This window comes from Piliocolobus tephrosceles, chromosome 15 (assembly GCF_002776525.5).
Source record: "Piliocolobus tephrosceles isolate RC106 chromosome 15, ASM277652v3, whole genome shotgun sequence".
Classification (NCBI taxonomy): Eukaryota; Metazoa; Chordata; class Mammalia; order Primates; family Cercopithecidae; genus Piliocolobus; species Piliocolobus tephrosceles.
Genome location: NC_045448.1, coordinates 69,006,611 through 69,021,789, shown reverse-complemented (window position 1 = coordinate 69,021,789; position 15,179 = coordinate 69,006,611). Strand labels below are relative to the sequence as shown.

The 15,179-nt window shown below is 40.5% G+C and overlaps 1 protein-coding gene across 1 annotated transcript in view; it reads right to left on the bottom strand.

The window, feature by feature from the left end:
* Positions 1-15,179, bottom strand: part of PLEK (pleckstrin) — a 34,082-nt gene that overhangs the window by 13,795 nt on the left and 5,108 nt on the right. Inside the window, exons 2-4 of the mRNA XM_023224111.1 lie at positions 4,597-4,752; positions 4,176-4,357; positions 1,482-1,573 (exon numbers count right to left, since the gene is read on the bottom strand). Coding sequence (XP_023079879.1) covers positions 1,482-1,573; positions 4,176-4,357; positions 4,597-4,752 — 430 coding nt within the window. The remainder of the gene's footprint in view (positions 1-1,481; positions 1,574-4,175; positions 4,358-4,596; positions 4,753-15,179) is intronic.

Below are 15,179 nucleotides of genomic sequence, written 5' to 3'. Positions count from 1 at the left end.
AGAAGGAGAAGGAGAAGGAGAAGGAGAAGGAGAAGGAGAAGGAGAAGAGGAAGAAGCCGCCCAATACTCTGGGACTCAGTAACACATTATGCAGGAAATCAATCAGACCTGGATTGTGTGCCCGAGTTGACACTGAAATCCCCTCCTGTTCCCTTTGCCCAAGGCGGTTGCAGTGACCTCGGTCCTGCTAGAGTTAGGACCTTGCCTTGCTCTTGTCACTTTCTCATACCACCACCCACAGCTTGGTGTCTTGATCCCAAATCTCAGCCCTGCCTTTCTGATGCTCATTGGCTGCTGCCTTGACTCTGAGGCTCATTCCCCCGGGGGACTGATCATAGCCTTTTCCCCTTAGCCTTGCCGATCCTGACCTGGACCGATTTCATGGATTATCTGTTGACAGCACATCCCCTTAGATTCCACATTTGCTGTATCAGCTCGGAGTTTTCTTCCTTTGATCTCTCTTGTCACCATAAGAAAGCCAAGCCTGGTATCTGACAAACTTAGTACCAAATTATACATCCCATTTTGCTCCCCGTGATGAACCATCAGCCCAGTAGGCTGGTCAGTTTCTTTTTCTAGATGCATACTCCACACATGTCTGTCTCACAACTTTGTCCTCACCATCCTCTGCCCATCCTCTGCCCTGCCACCTCATCGAACTCCTCTCAAAAATATTTAATGAAATTCTACCCATCTTTCAGGGTCAAATTTGGGTGCCACCTCCTATTCATCCCATCAACCCCTGAGCTCTTTCTCTTTTTCTGAACCCCTGGAATTGGTTGTACAGACACGTGACCCCTTAAAACACAATAACCACTTGAGCTTGCACCATACAGCACTGAGTGTGTACCAGGCACTGCTCTACACACATAATGGCAAGCCTGTGAGGTAGGTGCACTGTGATTATCCCACTAAATAGACAGAGAAAGTGAAGCACAGAGAGGCTAAGTTATTGAGCCAAGGCTCTGTAACTAGTAATTTGCAGAGCCAGGATTTGAACCAAGGTAGTCTGGCTCTAAAGGACATGTTTTTAACCACTACACCATACTACCTAAACTCATAGCACTTAATACCTGATCCTGTGCAGCCTCTGATAGCCCTAATGTTGTCATTTACAACTTACATTGTATGCCTTAATTCCTGTTTATTGTAGTAAGGGTTGCATCTTATCCAATTCTGTGTCTATTTTTAGTAAGCCTTGACATAATGCCATTTATTGAGAAAAAAAAATCCTTTGATTGGAACGTTAGCTTGAACAAATGTTAACTTGAACAAATAAAGCTTGAACAAAATCGTTAGCTTGAACAACAAACTTCTTTCTATTTTCACTCTGCAGGAGCTTCATTCTCAGGCTCACCAGGCTGCATTCTGGGACCCCTTCCAACCCCCATACCTCATACCACCACCTCACAGACGAGGCCAAAGGAGGACTCCATATCGCCTTCCCAGTTGCCCTATTTCAGGCCTGCAAGTGCTTTTACCTGTGAAGCAGTGATTAAAAATCTTCTTGTCCTTCTCTAGATTCAGTTCTTTTATTCCTTTTTCAGTGTCTTTCATGGACAAATATAAGGCACTGCACAGAGATTAAAAAAAAAAAAAGAAACAAAGAAAAGAAAACCCAGTTGGATGAGTGGGGAACATTTCAGAATGTTAAGTTCTGTCTGGGAGGTGAACACAAGCTCCCCATCCCCAGGTGTCCCCTGAGCTTAGGCTCCCTCCATCAGATCATAAATAGTGGAGGGGCAGCATTCATATCTGCATGACTCTGCAGCCTGCACAGCATTTAGCAATGCTGGGAGGTACTTAACGTCTCCTAAATTCTCTTAAATTCATTCAGCTCTTTGTTGATTTAATTATTGGTGCCTGGGATGGAAAGTTGCCCCAATTTAGAGGTCAAAGATGAAAAGTTCTCAGGGTCCATTTTCTACACATTCTAGATCTTTAATGTCCCACAATCCTCAGGTGAGGAGAAGAAAGAGAGATCAGACTGTTACTGTGTCTATACAGAAGGAAGTAGACATAAGAGATTCCATTTTGTTCTGTATTTGAGATGCTGTTAATCTGTGACCCTACCCTCAACCTTGTCCTTGAAAGAGACATGTGCTGTGGTGACTCAAGGTTTCATGGATTTTGGGCTGTGCAGGGTGTGCTTTGTTAAACAAGTGCCTGAAGGCAGTATGCTTGTGAAGAGTCATCACCATTCTCTTAATCTCAAGTACCCAGGGACACGCACACCGCCAAAGGTTGCAGGGACCTCTGCCTAGGAAAGCTAAGTATTGTCTAAGGTTTCTCCCCATGTGATAGTCTGAAATATGGCCTCGTGGGAAGGGAAAGACCTGATCGTCCCCCAGCCTGACACCCATGAAGGGTCTGTGCTGAGAAGGACTAGTATAAGAGGAAAGAAGGTCTCTTGGCAGTTGAGATAGAGAAAAGCATCTGTCTCCTGCCCGTCCCTGGGCAATGGAACATCTCGGTGTAAAACCCGATTGTATGTTCTGTTTACTGAGAAAGGAGAAAACTGCCTTAGGGCTGAAGGTGGGACATGCTAGTGGCAATGCTGCTCTTTATGCACTAAAAAGGTTTATGGAGATGTTTACACATGCATATCAAGCCACAGTACTTTTCCTTAAACTTATTCATGTCACAGAGATCTTTATTCATATGTCTGACTGCTGACCTTCTCCCTACGATGATCCTATTATCCTGCCACTTCTCTTTTTCTAAGATGGTAAAGATAATGATCAATAAATACTGAGGGAACTCAGAGACTGGTGCCGGTGTAGGTCCTCTGTATGCTGAGCGACGGTCCCCTGGGCCCACTTTTTCTTTCTCTATACTTTGTCTCTCTGTCTCATTTCTTTTCTCAAGTCTCTTGTTCCACCTAACGAGAAATGCTCACAGGTGTGGAGGGGCAGGCCACCCCTTCACCTCATATCCCAATTCTTTAATGCTCTTTGAGGGACCATCTGTGGTAGACATTTGCCTTTAAGAAAGTGAGTGCTTCCAGTAAGCATATGTCTTATCTTTAAAATGACGAGATATAAGGCAAAATGGTGAGAAGTTCTCGTTTTTGTCCTTGAAGTAATACATCAAAGATAGCCTTACGAGAGAAGTTCTAAGCAACAAAACAGAAGGCCCCTTCCATGTAGCCTGTGGCTCCTTGTAGTCCCAGCATTTTTCCCACTTAGTTCTGACAGCCCTGGCCAGAACTGTGGTCACTCGATGGCCCCCGTCAGCAGCTGCAGTTATACTGGGTGCCTCCTTGGAGCTCTTTGCCAAAAAGCTTTTGTGGTGAGGGGGGCTGCTGAGTCTCACTCAGCTCAGTCCACAAACTCTTGTCAAACTCCTGTGCCATGCCAAGTCTTGTGTTCGTCATGCAGAAGTGCAGAAGGGGTGTCTTTAGGCTCCTCTCAGTGCCTCTCCCCACCCCGCCCTCCATAAAAACAAAATTCTTGTTGGACATTTTAAGCAGCCACCATGGGATTCGTCTCGACAGGGCTCCTGTTTCAGGGAATGCTCAACAAAAAAGCAAAACTACCTAGAAGAAAGGGACTCCTAGAGAAAGGGGCTCATGTGACAAAGATGTGAGATATCCAGGAAGGAAGAAATCCCATTCCCAACCTCTGTCAGGGGCCAGATCTTCCTGTTGGCCTCTGACCACCTTTAGGCTACAACTATCACCTGCAATTCCAAGTCAGCCAACATCAGAGGCCATTAAACCAGGTCAGGGCATAAATGGCTTCCACCAGGATGGGTGTTTACCTTGGCTGGCCCTTCCTGAGTGTGTAAATGCACGAACTTGAACTTGAAACCTTGCTTGCTTGGATGCATAGCCCCTGCCTTTTCCTTTCTACCTGAAGATCCTAAAGCTTTATTTCAAGACTGACTTATTGTGGCTACTTTATAAATGCAATGATTATGTTTCTCTCTCTCTCTCTCGATCTCTCGTACCCAATGTGAGGGAATTTGTACTCCATTAGCCTCCTCTCCTCAGCTGGTAGGCCTTGGATCACTCCTTCAGACCCAGGTAAACATTTTAGTTCACCAAGTGCCAGTATTGACCTGGCAGAGTGGATACAACATCAGAGGTGGCCAGAGCAAGCCTTGGAGCGGGATCTGCTATGTTTGTGTCTATCAGAAGGAATGGATAAAGAGAAGTAAACACAGAAAATCACCCTAAGTCAATGGTTTCTGGCAGTCGAATGGACCTCCTGGTAGATTTCCTGGCAAACTTCTGGCCTCCTTCAATGCATTTAATGGCCTTCTTGATATCCCGAACCCAGGCATCTCTCTCCTCCAGGAAGGCTGCCTGGAAGAAGTGGTCCTGCTGTTTGGTCGTAGTGATCTTAAACACAAACTGAAAATCAAAACATGTCCCATTAGGAATGACTTATTTCAAGGGTGTGGGGCCCCTCATGAAGCAGAGACCATTGGCCTAAAACTGTTCTGGTCAACAGAAATCCAAATGCCAGGGTGGGGTGTGGGTGGTGGTGAGAGGGACCAGCCCAGGGAGCACCACCCACATTGTAGGCGATGCTTGCACCAAAAGGTGAGTGCCTGACCAGGGGTTCACGGCAGCTTGTGATGTCAACTCACCATCCTTTTGCCAAAATCCTGACAAGGGCTAGTCAGAGTGCTCCCTTTCAGCGGGATCATTCCTTTGGGGCTGTTGTCACTTTTCTTCTTATAGAATTCAATTCCATCTTCTAACAGTACAACCCACATGGGTTTCCACGTATTGAACACGCTCCCCTGTAATGACAACCAAAACAGCTAAGATGGGCAGGGCTCTTTGCACGCTGTATTTTCTTCCTAACAGGAAAGATTCTATTTTTACTTACAGTTGGCTTTTAAAATGTTTTGTGGCATCATCTCTGTTCCTTCAACACAAATCCTCTGAAATCAGTGGCTTCTTGGGGAGCCATTCTCATTTCTACTCCCAGTTCTTTGCCCAAGCTGACCCCACTCTCTGGAATACTCCTTCCCAACCCTGCCATCTCCTCTTTCTCCCCTTGCCTAACCTCTCCCCATCCTTCAGGGCTCAGCTTAGCCACCTCATTGATGAGGCTTCCCAAACTGCACAGACCCACCCTGATCTCAGGGGTGCCTCCCACTTTTCTCACTGAATGTGCCACACGTCCTGGAACTCTGTTATATACTTCCTCATATAGTTCTTTAATTGTCTTCAGTATGGTTATCTTTCCTTCTCCATGGCAATGGCACTATCAGGTACTTTCCTTGGCTCATGATACTGAGCACACAGGGGATGTTCATTAAAATAGTACAAAAGAAGATCATTTCCCAAACTGCCAAATGCTAGCAGCTATCACATTTCATTGAAAAGAGCAACCAGTCCTTCTTATTGTCTACTTCATCCCCACCCAAACCCTTTCCCGCTATGATTTCCCCTGCACCTTCCTTTTCATGCCTGGTTCACACCATTAAGAACCACAAAGGAGCCACCTCATAGTAACATTCTCACCCCCACTATGTGTAAGAACTGCCGGCAGATCTTGCTTCTGAAACTACATCTTACACATGATCTTAGAGTATAGTTCTTTTTTTTGAAGTCTTTATTTATTTTTACATGTTTAACTGCCTACTTTAAGGAGAAAAAAACACAAAAATGATAATTATTGGTGTTTGGTTGGAAGGGTTTTATTTTTAAGGGTTTTAGAACATTTCAATTCTTGGGAGGGTTAGTCAGAATTGGAGAAAGAATTAAATATCCTAAAACCTAGTGGTTTTCAAAATATGGCCTGCAAACCAACTAATCTGACTCACTGAAGACAGCTATAAATAAAAGCTGGTTTTACCCCAAATCTGCCTTCACTTATAAGCTCTGGCAACACTGCTGAGATGGCTGGTTGAATCTTAGATGATCTAGCTCAAGCACTATCTCTCTCTCTCTCTCTCTCTCTCTCTCTCTCTGTTATTTTATTTTATTTTATTTTATTTTATTTTATTTTATTTTATTTTATTTTTTTGAGACATGTCCTCTCTCTGTCACCCAGGCTGGAGTGCAATTGCACAATCTCAGCTCACTGCAACCTCTGCCTCTCAGGTTCAAGCGATTTTCCCACCTCAGCCTCCCAGGTAGCTGGGATTACAGGTATGCACAACCACACCCAGCTAATATTTGTGTTATTTTTTTTAGTAGAGACAAGGTTTCACCATGTTGGCCAGGCTGGTCTTGAACTCCTGATCTCAAGTGATGCTTCTGCCTTGGCCTCCCAGAGTGCTGGGATTACAGGTGTGAGCCACCACTCTCAGCTGGCTCTATTGCTTTCATACTGCCCACACTTGTGTAAGCCACTTGCCCTCTCTAAGGCTCAGTTCCCAGCACTAAAATGATAAGAATGACTACCTCCGAGATTTCTAGCACATATGAAATGAAATAATTTGGGTAAGACTTTATAAGTTCAAATGTGCTCTACAAATGAGAGGTTGTATTATTAAATATCTTCACAGATGGCCACGTATGAATGTCTTCCATGCTTTGAGTTTCCAACACAATAAACAGCTGCTCCTTCATCCTCCCTATTCTCAGAAAAGTGATAATGAACTGGCATCACTATCATCCCAATGAGGAAAAGTCAAAAATATTTAGCCAGTTGCCATGTGGAGTAATGAATGGGAAAGCTGAAGGCTCTGAGGATCTGCATGAATGTATTTGTGAGGAAACACACCTCCCTTTGGTTTCTCTTCTGGTGGAATAAGGTTTGGGGTTGTGAATAATCCAGCCTGCCTCAGACTTGCAGGCCTCCTCCATTATTGTATGACAAGTCATACAATGATGCTTGAAGTATTTAGGATGCTTCAATGTATGCTATGATTTGGGGTCAAACCTTGAACCTACATTTGAGCCTCATGTCAACCACTTATTAGTTGTACATGTCTTTGGGTAAAATGTTTAGTATTTTTGAGCCATAGTTTTTTTATTTTCTAAGAGGGAGACAATAATTCCATCTTAAAGCAAAATAAGTATTATATTTAGATTATGTATAAAATATATATAAGTATATAATGCATGTGATATGCTTATATGTAAACAATGTATATATGCATTATACCATATATATTTTTAAATACATATGTATACATATGTTTTATATATAAAGTATATAAAATCACTCTGTCAACTATTGCCACCCAACTATATGTTCCAGGAGGGCAAGAACTTACTTCACCATGATATTGCCAGGTGTTCAATCAATAATTTATGGAATGAATAGTTGTAATTAAAATCACATTATGACTATAAGAAAATATTGGGGAAAATCTACAAGACATTGGTCTGGCCAAAAATTTCTTGAGCAATACCCTACAAGCACAGACAACCAAAGCAAAAATAAGCAAATAGGATCACATCAAGGTAAAAAGTTTTTGCACAGCAAAGGAAACAGTCAAGAAAGTGAAGAGACAACTCACAGAATGACAGAAAATATTTGCAAACTACCCATCTGACAAAGGATTGATAGCCAGAATATATCAGGAGCTCAAACAACTCTAGAGGAAAAACCTCTAATAATCCATTCAAAAAATGGGCAAAAGATTTGAATAGACATATCTCAAAAGCAGACATACAAATGGCAAATGGGCGTATGAAAAGGTGTTCATCATCACTGATCATCAGAGAAATGCAAATCAAAACTACAATGAGCTATTAGCTTATCTCAGTTAAAATGGCTTTTAACCAAAAGACAGGCAATAAGAAATGTTGACGAGGATGTGGAGAAAAGGCAATACTTGTACACTGTCAGTGGGAATGTAAATTAGTAAAACCACTATGAAGAACAGTTTAGAAGTTCCTCAAAAAACTAAAAACAGAACTACTATTTGACCCGGCAGTCTCACTGGGGGGTATATCCTGAGAAGAAAGGAAATCAGTATATGGAAGACATATCTGCACTCCCATGTTGGTTGCAGCACTGTTCACAATAGATAAGATTTGGAAGCAACCTAAGTGTCCCTCAGCAGATGAATGGGTAAAGAAAGTGTAGTACATATACACAATGGAGTGCTACTTAGCCATAAAAAAGAATGAGATCCTGTCATTTGCAACAGCATGGATGGACCCAAAGATCATTATGTTGAGTGAAATAAGCCAGGCACAGAAAGACAGACATCACATGTTCTCACTTATCTGTGGGATCTAAAAATCAAAACAACTGAACTCATGGACACAGAAAGTAGAAGTATGGTTACCAGAGGCCAGGAAGGGAAGTAGAGGAGTTGAGGGGAAGTGGGGATGGTTAATGGGTACCAAAAACAAGCCAATAGAAAGAATAAATGAGACCTACGATTTCATAACACAACAGTGCGAGTATTGCCAACTTAATTGTACATTTTAAAACAACTAAAAGAGGGTAATTGGATTGTTAGTAATACAAAGGATAAATGCTTAGTGAGGATGGATACTGCATTCTCCATGATGTGATTATTACGCATTGCATGCCGGTATCAAAACATCTCACATACCGTACAAATATATATACCTACTATGCACCCAGAAAAATTTACATTTTAAAAATTTAAAAAACTTAAAAATAAAAATATAAGATCACATTATGTATTAAATAATAGATAGGACTGAATAAAAAAGGCATAATGAAATGATTAACATAAGAATAGACACAATAAGTCTGACAATATTTCCTAAAATGATCCTATAGCCCTCTTCAGGACAATATGTAGCTCAGCTTTGGCCAGTGTGGAGGCAGGTGGTTCACATTTGCACAACAAGGCTGTGCAGGAAAGATGCCTGCAGGGGGGAGGAGGACTGTCATTCTACCGGAATTTTTTTTTAAAATTAAGATAAAAGGTATATACATTGACAGTCGACCATAAGCTCCTCATGGATCTCTACTTTCCATCTGGTGCATTTCAGGCTGACTTTCTGTGGTTTGTTTTCTGCTCCCAAACCTGCCCATTGAGTTCAGTTCAACTTAAGAGTGGCAAGCAGAATCTATCTCAGTTGTCAATTCAGACTGAGTAGTAGTGGATGCTTGAGGCTGGACTCAGTGGAAAAGTGGCGCGATCCAACAATTGTGTCTCCCATGGGCAAAGCAGCCGTAAGTGGTGGCACGCACCCTGCAGTGGCTTCCATCTCTTGGGCTAATCAGATTTTATCTGAATATGAATGCCAAAAAGAAACTCAGATAGCAGCCTTGTGGGCAGGCATGCCTTAGTCATATGAAAATCACTTGCAAAAGGTCTATAATGCCAGAATGAGGATATCCACATCAATGTAGCCCCTAAGAAAATCCTTAATGAAAATGTTTTCAGTTTGGGTTCATGCCCCTTTAGCAATAAATTGACCATTCTGATTAAAACAGGGAAGTCTCTATTTCTGGTCTATATTTCGGGAGAATTTTGGCAAAGGCCTATTCTTTAACCCATGGTGTCACCCTGTCATGACTACCACAAAATAGAATTATCATCCAGTTCCCAAGAGACCCTACTGCTTATCTCAAAATACAAAGGGCCTCTATATAAAGGTCCAGTTGCCCAAAAGGAAGACTGTTTATGCAAAGATAAATACTTGTGGGACTATCACTTTGCTTGTCCAAACATTTCCTTTGCTCTAGTTACTAAAATAATTTTCTAAATTAAAATACCCTATCTCTGTTCTGCCTGGGCAGAATAACTATTCCAGACCAACACTGGATTATTTCCCCTTTTAAAAATGAGCAAGATCAGACACTGTGCCAACACATGAAATAATTCCAGTCAAATGTCTTTCTGTTTTGCATCTGAAGGAAACATATCTTAGAATACAAAGAGCTCCTGCAAATCAATAAGAAAAATACAAACAATCCTATTTTTAAATGGGCAAAAATTATCAAGGAGGCACTTTGGTAAAGAAAACATCCAAAACTTATGAAAAGCTGTTCAACATCATTATTTATCAGGAAAATGCAGATTCAAATCACAATGAGATACCTGTACACACCTGCTGGAGTACCTAACATTTTAAAAGACAGAGAAGAATAAGACTTGACAAGGAGGTAGAATAATTGGAAGTCCTAAATATAGCTGGCAGGAGTGCAGAATATCACACCCAATTCAGAAAAAATATCTGGTGGTTTTATGCTAAAGCTAAACACATATATGTCCTTTGCACCAGCAATTTCACTCCTGGGCAAAGATCTGAGAGAAATGAATGCATATTGCCACAAAGGTTACACGCAAGAATATTCATGACACCTTTATTCATCATAGCCAGAAACAAAGACTAACCCAAATGCCCATCAACAGAATGAATAAGTAAACTGTATAATATAATATATAAATCCATTATTAACACAGTAAATGTATACTGTGGAAAAAAACTTAGCAATTTTTAAAAAGTGAACCGCTAGTACCTGGAACATTATAAATAAATATCATAGATGTTGAGTGAAAAGCAAACAGGCAAAACATGTACTTAGAGTATGATTGCATTCATATGAAGTTCAACAACAGGCATAGCTTATGAGAAAATGTTACAGTAATGGTTACCGAGGATGGGAGTATAGACTAGGAAAGGAACAATGGAACTTTATGGCAATGGAACTTTATGGCATATTAGAAATGTCTCCATCTTTATCTGTGTGTTGTTTACATGAGGTATAGGTATGTAAAAAAATATGACACACTTTGTGTACCTTATTGTATGTAAGTTACCCTTCAATTAAAACACAAAGTTGTTAACTCCAGGTCCTGTTAATTAACTCCATGGAGGGGTATACAGTGATTATAGTAACACCACCCTTCAAGTTGCTTCTATAGAAGGAAACTATTCCACCTTAGTTACTTCTCTCACTTAATCACTAGAAAAACAGCATATTCATGCAATGAATTGTCCTTGATTGAATCATGGATTCTTTTCAAAGTCGCTATGCAGAATACTATTGAGTAATCTGGCATCATTTGAACGTAAAAGGTGTATTAGATAATGGCATTTTATCAGTAGTAAATTTCTTAGGTGTCATAATGGCATTGTGATTATATAGGAAAATGTCCTTTTTCTTAGAAGATGTATGTTGAAGCATTTTGGGGTGACGTAGCATAGCATGATGTCTGCAAATTGCTCTCAACTATCTCAACCTAAAATGATAGGTGTGTATATTTACATAAAAATATAGAGATAGGGAGAGACAAAGCAAATGCGCCCATCCATTATCAATTGATTAATCTAGGCAAAGGGTATATGAATAATGGTACTAGCTTCCTCAGTTTTCTGTGGGTTTGACTTTTTAAAATAATTTGGGGAAATTATTAAATGAATGAATAGCATATGACTCTGCTATGTATTAAAATTTAGAATATACTTTTAGGGAAATGGATGGACAAATCTATTTAATAAAAAATTTTTAAAATACCTGGAAACAAGAAAAGAAAGACGTGTTCTCAGAGCTAGAAATGAAAAGTTGCACTAGATGATTGCCAGAATCCCTTTTAAACCTAAAATTTAATGTTCAACCTCAGGACCAGCTGAGATTATTAACTGCCATCATCACTCAGGGCTTTTGACCTTGAAATTGGGATGCATCAGTAGCGATAAGCCAGCATTGCATTCCTTCAGTAGACAAAGCCTCCAGAGTCAACTGCCCAAAATGAGTTCGTGTTTTTCTAATTCAAGTGCAGCCTCAGGGGTCTGACTCTGAGGAGGATGTGTCGTTTGGGATTCAGGGTCATTACGCACAATGAAGAGGCTGATACTTTATGAAACAAGAGAAATCTGACCACTTACAAAGCTTAAACATTCTTCTATGCCTGATAGTGCTGATTTAGGTCAGGATGATGGAGTTTGAGGAAGTTTCTCTCTCCTCTTCACCACTACTGCAGCTACCAGTTTCTCACTTTGGTAACCTGGCAGCACCTCTCCCTGACCATCCCTAAATTTTTCCTTTTCTGGCTCCAACCCACTTGATGCTCACCCAAGGGCAAACCTGGAAGTGTGATTATGGAATGTCCAAATGACAGAGGAATTTAGGATCATCTACCAACACTGTCACCATATTGATAAAAAAAGGTAGAGGCCCAGTTAAGTGATTGGCCTAGTACATCTGACCAATTAATGTTAAGTGATTGACCTAGTACATCTGACCAGTTAATGTAGAATCCAGGTCTTCTGATTCTCAGTTTTATGCTCTTTCCCTTCCCCTCAGATGTCATTTTCATTTTGGTTCTTGCATAACATTGAGTCATTCTGGAATCTGAATCAATTTCTTTAGACCACTTAGCTAGTTATTTCACTTTAATGGAGATGATATAGATATAGACATAGATATAGATATAGATATAGATACAGATATAGACAGAGATAGAGATAGAGATATCCATATGCTCTGTGTGTGTGTGTGTGTGTGTGTGTGTGTGTGTGTATAGCATATGTGTGTTTTCACCCATTATATGCCAAAACCTGTGCATCTCCACAATGGGATACTGAGTCAGATTTAAAGTTTTCTGGTAAATAGTTGTTCATCATCATGGGACTGGTATAATTTAGCACCTAAGAGTCTGACATTGCATGACACCAAAAGAAGAAATCATAAAGAATGGGAGATTTAACCATATTAAAAATAAACTCGGCTGGGTGCAGTGACTCATGCCTGTAATCCCAGCACTTTAAGAGGCTGAGGCGGGTGGATCACTTGAGGCCAGGAGTTTGAGACCAGCCTGGCCAATATGGTGAAAGCCAGTCTCTACTAAAAATATACAGGAAGTAGCTGGGTGTGGTGGTGCACACCTATAGTCCCAGCTACTTCAGAGGCTGAGGCAGGAGAATCACTTGAACCTAGGAGGTGGAGATCGGGGTGAGCCTAGGTCACACCACTGCACTCCAGCCTGGGCAATAGAGCGAGACTTCGTCTCAAGAAAAAAAAAAAAAAAATGAACTTCTCTATATTTAAAAAACTGCAACTACTGTAAAGGAAATGAAAATGCATAGATATTTGTATCATTATATGATTAAAAATTAATATCCTTAATTTTTTAAACTCTTTAGAACCAGTAAGAAATATATAAGCACTCCCAATTTTTTAAATGAGCAAATAATATAAATAAGCCATTCTCAAACGAATAAATACCTGGGTCCAACAAAATATAACTGATTGCTTCAACAGCAATCAAAGAAATGCAAATTGAAATTAAATAAGATACAGTCCTTCTCTTTAATAGTATTTTTTAAAGACTTATAAGGTGTGGGAAATGAGCATGTGGGAAAAAAAGGAGCTCTATGAGTCAGTAGTTTGATGTGGGCTGTCAAAAAAACCTAAACTCATTGTGGTTGTATAAATAGAAGTATAAGATCAAAAGCAAGGAAAATGATAATTCTATCTTTAAACAAAGCATAGCCTGCACATGACCATGGGGTCTGGAGCTGGATGGCTTAGGCTCAAATCCCAACTCTGCCGCTTTCTACTAATGCAGCCCTTGAGCAAGTTTTTAAACCTCATTTTCTCCATCTGGCAAGCAGATATGATGATATCTACTTAGCGTTGCTGGGAGATGAAAACAATCCATGTAAATTGCTTAAATCAATAATTGGCATATGGTAATCACGTGTTAAATGGTACCTATTCCTTACAGTTCTATGCTTATCAGGTGCCCCTGGAGAACTACACTGAGTTCAAGGGACCTCAAAGCTGCAGAGAAACCAGAGCCTGTTCAAAGCAGAACACCAAGATAGTATCATCTCTCTAACTGTTGGAGAAACTGACTAGGTTTTAGCCCATAAAGGAACAGGTAGAGCAGGTGTGAACGACTGGATAATTTTGAAGTCCCAGCAGGTGGAGGTTTCAGGAAAGCAGTTTTCTGCATAACTTAAGGGAGAAAATTTAATTAGTAAGTTCTCTAATAAGAGAAGTATTCAAGCATGCTTCTTAACAGATGAATAAAAGAAATGCAAGCCACAGATGAGAAGTTGGATTAAAGCTGTAACATCTCTTTCTACCCTGAGATCCTACACATCTATTCCAAGCTGCCTTTTGTCCCTCTTTTCCCCCTTTAGTCTTCTATTTCCAGGTGTCCCTGCCAATCCTTGGGTTTGCTTGAAAGCCAAAAAATAATAATAAATCTTTGAAATATATTCTACATGATCATCTAAAACTGCCTACCCCCATTGAAATTACTTTTCTTAAGACTTAAGAAGTTACTTTGGTCTCTATGAAGTCTATTTTAGGCAAATTTCTTTATCTGGGACATGTTCATTCAACAAATAATGATAGAATGGCTCTTATGCTTTCAACACTGTCCTGGTTGTTGGAGTGTAAAATTAAGCAACTCCGGGTGCAGTGACTCACACCTGTAATCCTAGCACTTTGGGAGGCCAAGGCGGGTGGATCACTTGAGGTCAAGAGTTCAAGACCAGCCTGGCCAACATGGTGAAACCCCATCTCTTCTAAAAATATAAAAATTAGCCGGGCATGGTGGCACATGCCTATAGTCCCAGCTACTTGGGAGGCTGAGGTAAGAGAATCACTTGAACCCTGGAGGTGGAGGATACAGTGAGGCAAGATTGCACCATTGCACTCCAACCTGGACTACAGAGCAAGACTCTGTCTCAAAATACATAAATAAATAAAATAAAAATAAAAACAAAAATAAGCAAGACCCTGTCTTGGCTCTCAAATAGTTCACAATCTCACATGGGAGACAGTGACCTCCAGGTCAGTGTGATGAATGCACAAATTGAAGTGTGCCTTCCTGTGTACGCCCAGCATCACAGAAAGAAGCCACAACCAATGGCTGAGGGTTGGGGCAATCGGATATTTGTGTTTAGAACCCCTCTCAGACACTCCCTACAAAGTGAAGACATCTCTTTTAACTTTCCCTTTCCCTCAAATTTCTCTTTTCACATACTGATGTAAGGCTGGAATTCAAAGGAAAATTACACTGTGATCAAAACTACATATCTAAAGCAGAACTGTCGGTTACTATTATCTATTCTTGCACACCCATGGGACATGTTATTTTAAGTTGATGTTGCATTCAATTAAGCCCTTATGTTGGCTACAACACAAATCATATCATCTAATTTTCCAATCTGATCCATCAAATCACTGACATAGCACCCCAAACAAATGGTTGTGTTGTGCCTGTATAAACTCACTGAAGGCAAAGGAACTAGTCTATTCAGTAGTGTAGTTTTTACATAAGTGAACTCTTTTTTTTTTTTTTTTTTTTTTTTT